Source organism: Propithecus coquereli, unplaced genomic scaffold (genome assembly GCF_000956105.1).
Source record: "Propithecus coquereli isolate 6110/MARCELLA unplaced genomic scaffold, Pcoq_1.0 Scaffold41, whole genome shotgun sequence".
Lineage (NCBI taxonomy): Eukaryota > Metazoa > Chordata > Mammalia > Primates > Indriidae > Propithecus > Propithecus coquereli.
Window position 1 is genome coordinate 7,923,803 of NW_012149841.1, and position 6,397 is coordinate 7,930,199.

General features: G+C 41.9%; 1 protein-coding gene across 1 annotated transcript in view; it reads right to left on the minus strand.

Moving 5' to 3' along the window:
* DDX1 (DEAD (Asp-Glu-Ala-Asp) box helicase 1) overlaps positions 1 to 2,991 on the minus strand; it is a 33,960-nt gene extending 30,969 nt beyond the window's left edge. The window contains exons 1-2 of the mRNA XM_012653068.1: positions 2,751 to 2,991; positions 155 to 206 (exon numbers count right to left, since the gene is read on the minus strand). Of these exons, the coding sequence (XP_012508522.1) occupies positions 155 to 206; positions 2,751 to 2,766 (68 nt within the window). The 5' untranslated portion in view covers positions 2,767 to 2,991. The remainder of the gene's footprint in view (positions 1 to 154; positions 207 to 2,750) is intronic.
* Between the last annotated feature and the right edge of the window lie 3,406 nt (positions 2,992 to 6,397).

The window sequence follows — 6,397 nt, forward strand, 5'->3', positions numbered from 1 at the left end:
TTAAAAAAGGAAATTTTCCATAATTTAGAGAATCACAACAAAAATCGAATTTCACTTACCCAACTACACCCAAATATATTCAATAAAATCACTAACAACTGTTTAAATTGAAAATCATCCTTGCCACAGGTGTATTTAAGCTTTAAGTACTTACAGCCAATCCATCTCCTCCACAGCTTGTGCAATCTCAGGCATAACACCCATCTCTGAAAGTAAAATTTAATTTTAAAAACCATACATACTAAACTTAAGTCATAAATCACATTGCTCTTAAAATTACTGTTCATAGGACAAGGGAGAGACTCTGAAGCATGGCTCAGTGGCACTGTCGAAAAAACGTAAGTTTTGAAGAAAGACTTAAGTTCAAATACAAGCTCTCACTTATTAGCAAGTGACCCTGGGCAGGGCTATAAATCTGTTTTCTCCACACAAAATGAGGCTTTTATTACATACCTTGTAGGGCTATAGGAAGACTAAAGATAATAATAATGTAATGCATGTGACACATGGTTGATAACTAAAACACAGTAGCCACCATAGTCCTTGCTTACCTCCTGTGACTAGTGAAAAATCGACCAGAACTAGACGGCATTCTAGACCTATATCTCGGTGTTTCATTAAGAGACAATGTGGCAGTCGCGTGCCTTGGCTGTTTGAGGACCATGTGAATACCTCAGCAATCTGAGGGAAATGAACAGACAAGTGGAGAGAGCTCCTATGTATTGGCAGCCATCATCAAAATTCTGGTTAACTGAAGAGGGAGGGGCCGGTGGTAAAAGCTTACGCAAGTGGAAATGTCAGGTGAAGAACTGCACTGTTCTTAGTTGTATACATATTTAAATAATTCTACTTCAAGGGACCATCCTAAATAAATAGATTGGGTTGTTCTTGACTGTGCTTTGTCATTTTATCATTTCTCAAATGAACTGTAAAGGCCATTTATACTTGGAGTTTGAATTACTTAAACTTCCCTTCCAAGTGAGAATTGATCTTTAAGTCTGCAATTATAAAATGCAGCTTTTATTATTATCATTACAAAAGTACATATCCCTATAAAAGAGTGAACACTCAAATATTCCCAAGAGAAATAACTAATTTTGAAATTTTGTATTTAATTGTAAAAAGGCATAAAGCAAATCTACAAGTTGAATATATTTTTTACAATAGTAGTTTTCTCTTTGCATCAAATGAGAAGAATGATCACTTTCAGAAAAGAAGGCTCTCCTAACTCTAATCTCCCCACGAAAATCCACAGATAGAGAAACTAACCAAGATCTAAAGCTGGATATCCAGGAAGACCTTTCTAAGAATTACCTCTATTAGAGTCTAGCTATATTCTCTCTCCTAAAATACAAACTGCTTGAAAAAAAAAGTGATGGTCTTAAATATGCTGCACACAGAATACTGCAAGCTAAGGCTTCTTGCAAAACTTGTAATACTACAAGCAACAACCACAGACTGATTTCAGTAAATTCCGGACTTCTTGTCCCATTCTGTTCATGTTCTCTCCATGTTTTCTTTAAAATCATGTCTTCTTTAAGTGTGACGCTTTTAACAGTTAAGGGGAAAATAGAAATATTCATATTCCTTTATTCTAATTTTGTCTTTATTTCATCATATCACAGACTCTTCTTCCAGTCCTTTATTCTAACACTCCTGAAATTTGTGCATGACTCCCAAAGATGTGAACCTATAAAATGACTAACCTCGAACTACTCTACAGACCTTGGCTGTAAAATCTTGTTTTAGAAGAGAGTTGGGAAAAAAAAAAACAGCAACCACTCTGAATAGATTTCCCACTGACTCCTAAACAGTCTGAAATCCTCTCACATGATTAGAGATTTGGAATTCCTAATATTCTTACGGAAGAAAACTGAAAAACATACAAACCTATAATATCTGAAGTCATCTTAATAAATTAACATTAAAAGATAGTAGGCTTAATTTGGTAGATTTGTTGTTACATAAATTTATTACATTTAGTATATTTAGCGGTGATTACAGCTTCGTGAAACTGTGGATGCAAAAAGGGAGGATGATAAAGGAAATGGGAAAAAAAGTCAACGGTAGGGTTCGATAATCCACATCAAATCCTGCTTGAAATAAAGGAGGGTATCATATGGCAAATCAATAACAATTTTCTAAATATATGTTGGGCTAGTGTGTACGTAAATGAAAATGCTTTCCCTTTAACTTCAACATTTAACATTAATGTTGATATAACAGCGTTTAACAACAAAGAAAGATGAAGTTTATGACTGGGACTTGTATTTTTGGAAGGGTCTGAAAACACTGGACAGAGGCTGGATCGTTATTATCCCAAATAACCCCGCCCCATGCCCCAAAGCTTCTCAGCCTGGCAAAGCCCAGATGAGTCGCGGGCAGAAAAAGGTTCCCAAAGGGTCACTGCCACGTCAAAGAGGCAGGAGGCCTAGGTGTCCGACAACAGCTAGAGCAACGCGGCCGCCTCGTTTTCGCAGCAGAGGGTGCACCGGCAAAAACAGCCAAGTAGAGATTGGTAGAAGAGAAAAAAGAGAAAGAGCAGGGGGAGTGAAGTCCCGACCAGCAGCTGGAGAGACATGCCCTCCCCGAACCGGAGCCGCACGGTTCCGGCCTCTGGGAGGCTGCCCCTGATCCCGGAGCGCGGGTCTCTTCCAGGCCTCTTTCGCCCCTAGAACTCCTCGCCAGCCGCCCCAGGTCCGAGGCGTGCAGCGAGCCGCCCACAACACCCCCAGCTTCCACAAACGCACCGGAGAAGGCCGCCATCTTCGCCCTGTCCTCCGCGGCTTCGCTTGGTCCTTTTCCCTCTCCCCACCCCCGCACACACCGCGGCTGTGGCAGCGCGCGCTTCCGGCGCTCGGCCTTCGGCGTTCCTAGTCCGGGCAGGGACTCAGCCCCGGGAGAATGGTTCCTACAAAAGAAAAGGCCCGCCTCAGCCCCACGCAACGTGCTTGCAGCTGACCCGACTGCGTGAACCCAGTGCAGCTGGACATTGCCTTCTATATAGTTACCATTTTTTAGGACAGGCTACCTGTCAACAGGATCACTTTTCCAGAGACACGGAAGCAGAAGTTTGGTGATTAGGGTCACACAACAGGCCCAGGCTTATCTGACACCAAACTGTGTCCGCTCTGTAGTTCAGGCCATCCCCCAACCTCACAAAGATAAGGAGTGCCTTGATGGTGAGTGAACGACCTAGAGAGAGTGTGCCCAATTCGTTCTATACGAGTGAGTGCCTGGCGTCCGTAGGCATTTTGTTAAGTATTTTTGACTGAAATAAGAAATGATTTAGGTCTCCCTCTTTCCCTTCATGTTTGACGTAGCTTTGATAATTTCAGGTTGACTTCCATGCAATTTTGACTCCTTTCTCTTTGCAGATAGGAGAAAGTAAGTGAACAATGAACCCTCCCAACCACTTACTCTGTCAGGTAGGTGTTAGAATCTTTAGATGAGGACAGACACTAAGATTCAGGAAAGTTAAGTAACTTATCTAAAGCCACACAGTTACTAAATGGCACGTGGGATCTGAGCCACATCTGCCTAACTCCAGGGCCCATCCTGTACTATCTGTAGCCTGCCACAGAATGTCATGGAGAAAAGTGAAACCCTCAGACAAGATGTGTAGCATAGGGTTAGAATTACAGATTTGGGAGCCATTCTCTTTGCATTTGAATTCTAGCTCTGCCACTTGCTTGCTATGTAAACCTTGAACAAGTCATGAAACTTCTCCAGGCTTCAGTTTACTCATCTGGCAAATAGGGATGAATGATAATATCTTCCTCATAGAATTGTTATGAGGATTAAATGACATACCTAAAGCACCTAGAACAGTGCATAGCACATGGTAACAATATGTAAGTACTAGCTCTATTATTACTATTACATGTAAGAGGATTCAAAGGCCAGGGAGAATATATCAGGCCTACAGAATCACACTTCCAGGGGGCGCTATTCACATTATAGTCTATATTCTCATTACATTTTATATAAATAACAGCCTTGAGAGTTACCCAAAGTAGCAGTTTCTGAACGGATACCAGGTACCCCCACATTCCCAGGAGAGGTACGACATCACAAATTATGCAGGATGTGCCAAAGGGAAATTTGAAATTTGATTTTTTTTGCCTTTAGCCAACACCCACCTTAAAAGTATGAAAAGATTAGAGATGCAAATTAAAAGAAAAGATTTCCCCGAAGAGAGTTGAAGTGCTGTGGCATTTTCCCTCTCTCAAGGGAGGAAGGAGTTTCCAGAGGAATCTCTGAGAACTTTTGATCTCAGAGTTTGGGAAATAGAAGGACTGCTCTGGGAAGCTGTGCCTAGGAGGACCTGCAATTGCAGAGCAGGAAAGGAGACAGAAGAGAGAAGGCTGCTGTGGGAGCTAACTGCATTTCCTGCAACTGTCGGGGAGACGTGTGACTTTTTCCCCTCAAGGGATAAATGGACCTATGGAGAGTGGACTAGAAGCTTTCTTCAAAGGGAATGTGCTCACCTCGAGGAGCTAAATAATTTAGCAGGCAGACCCCCAAAGAATCTGGGCTATACATACCTTCTAACTGAAGGAGAAATAACACCTATGTCACGTGAGTTGTGCCTGGAGGATGTCAACAGGAGAATCTTCAAGATATTCCCCAAAAGTACCCTCTGAGAGAAAGAATCAGCCTTGAGCACGCCTGAGCCAGAGAACACCAGAATCAGATCACTGTAGCACCAGCCAGACAAAGCTGGGTATCTCTCTCACCCGCTAGACTTTATCCCTCCCCAGGGATCAGAAACAACAGCTTATGGGAGAGGAAAGTGCAGAGAAGAGACTGGTCACACCCTCCATCCCATTGCAGGCTCTGGCTTGGAACAGGCCAAGCTGGGAAGGAGGAAGCTACAATTTCAGTTAAAGTTGTGAATTTTGATCATTACACTGGACTTGATAGTTTAATTACAGAAATGAGACTATAATTTTGAGGAAAGTAACCTGACAACTTTTCATTATCTGAGAGCGACCAGAAAAGCTCTGGAAGATGCTAGAGACATCATCTAGGTCAGGGAAAAAACCCACAGAGATGGTTTCAAGGTAATGTTTTCTGTTTGTGCCTTATCAAGTCCAGCTAATTTAATATACTGATTTAATATTATAAATGTGTATGTCTTGCAATGCCCTCAATAATGTGAATTGGAATAGAATGTGATTGGCTCCTGTCCTTGGCAGGTAAGGTAACGCCAGGTAGAGAAACAGCAGCCAAGACCTTCACCAAACCAAAAGAGAGGATGGGTGCCCGTCAGTACAGGATCCTGCTGGTCTCATTTCCCTGAAACAGGTTGAGTAAATGGTTGCCTACTACCTGGGAGATTCCTAGGAACTTTGCCTGGTCCCAGGAACTCAGCTACAGAGTTAGGTGGGAGGACGACCACCAGCAAGTGGCGCCAAACTGCAGCTGAAGTTATTGGACTGGGGCCCTTTAAAACTCCCAGCTTGCGCGTTTGCCATTTGTAATACAAATGCATATAAGAGATTTTAGGGGGTGATGGAAATCTTCAAAAATTAGATTGTGGTGATGGTTGCACAGCTCTCTAAATCACTGAATTATACACTTAAAACTGAATTTTATAGTAGTTAAATTATACCTCAACGAAACTATTTAAAAAAACTATCTGTAATTTAAAAAAAGAAAATCTCCTAGCCTGGCCTTGCCCCCAACATTTATTTTTTAGCCTTACAATAACCCCATGTTTTATGCAATTGGGTCTTTTGGACCCCAATGATCATGTTAAAGTGGAATTTTAATGTATTATCCAGAAAGATTGTGCTATGTATTTTCAAGTAAGTGGTATTAAACCCCATTGCAGAACAGATGGTTTTGCAACTGCTAAGACAGACCAAAGAAAAATGCCCTTCAGATACACAGGACAGTGTAGAGAGGATGGGCTCTGTGAAGGACAACAGTCCCTGTCTTGGTCCATTTGTGCTGCTATAACAGAATACCTGAGACTGGATAATTAACAAAGAACTGACATTTATCTCTCACAGTTCTGAAGGCTGGGAAGTCCAAGATCAAGGTGCCAGTAGGTGTTTTGTCTATTGAGGGCTTGATTTCTGCTTTCAAGACAGTGTCTTGAACTCTGCATCCTTCAGAGGGGAGGAACATCGTGTCCTCACATGGCAGAAGGTAGAAGGGCAAGAGACAGTAACACTGCGTGAAACCTCTTTTATAAGGGCCTTAATCCCATTCGTTAGGCAGGAACCCTCATGATCCAATCATCTTTCAAAGACCCCACCTCTTAATATTATCACATTGACAACATTTGAATTTTGGAGGGGACACATTCAAACTATAGTGGTCCCCTTCCTCCTTGCCTTTCCTTATTACAGAGTTTAGGAAGAAGAAAACAATCATCTTTGCAGAT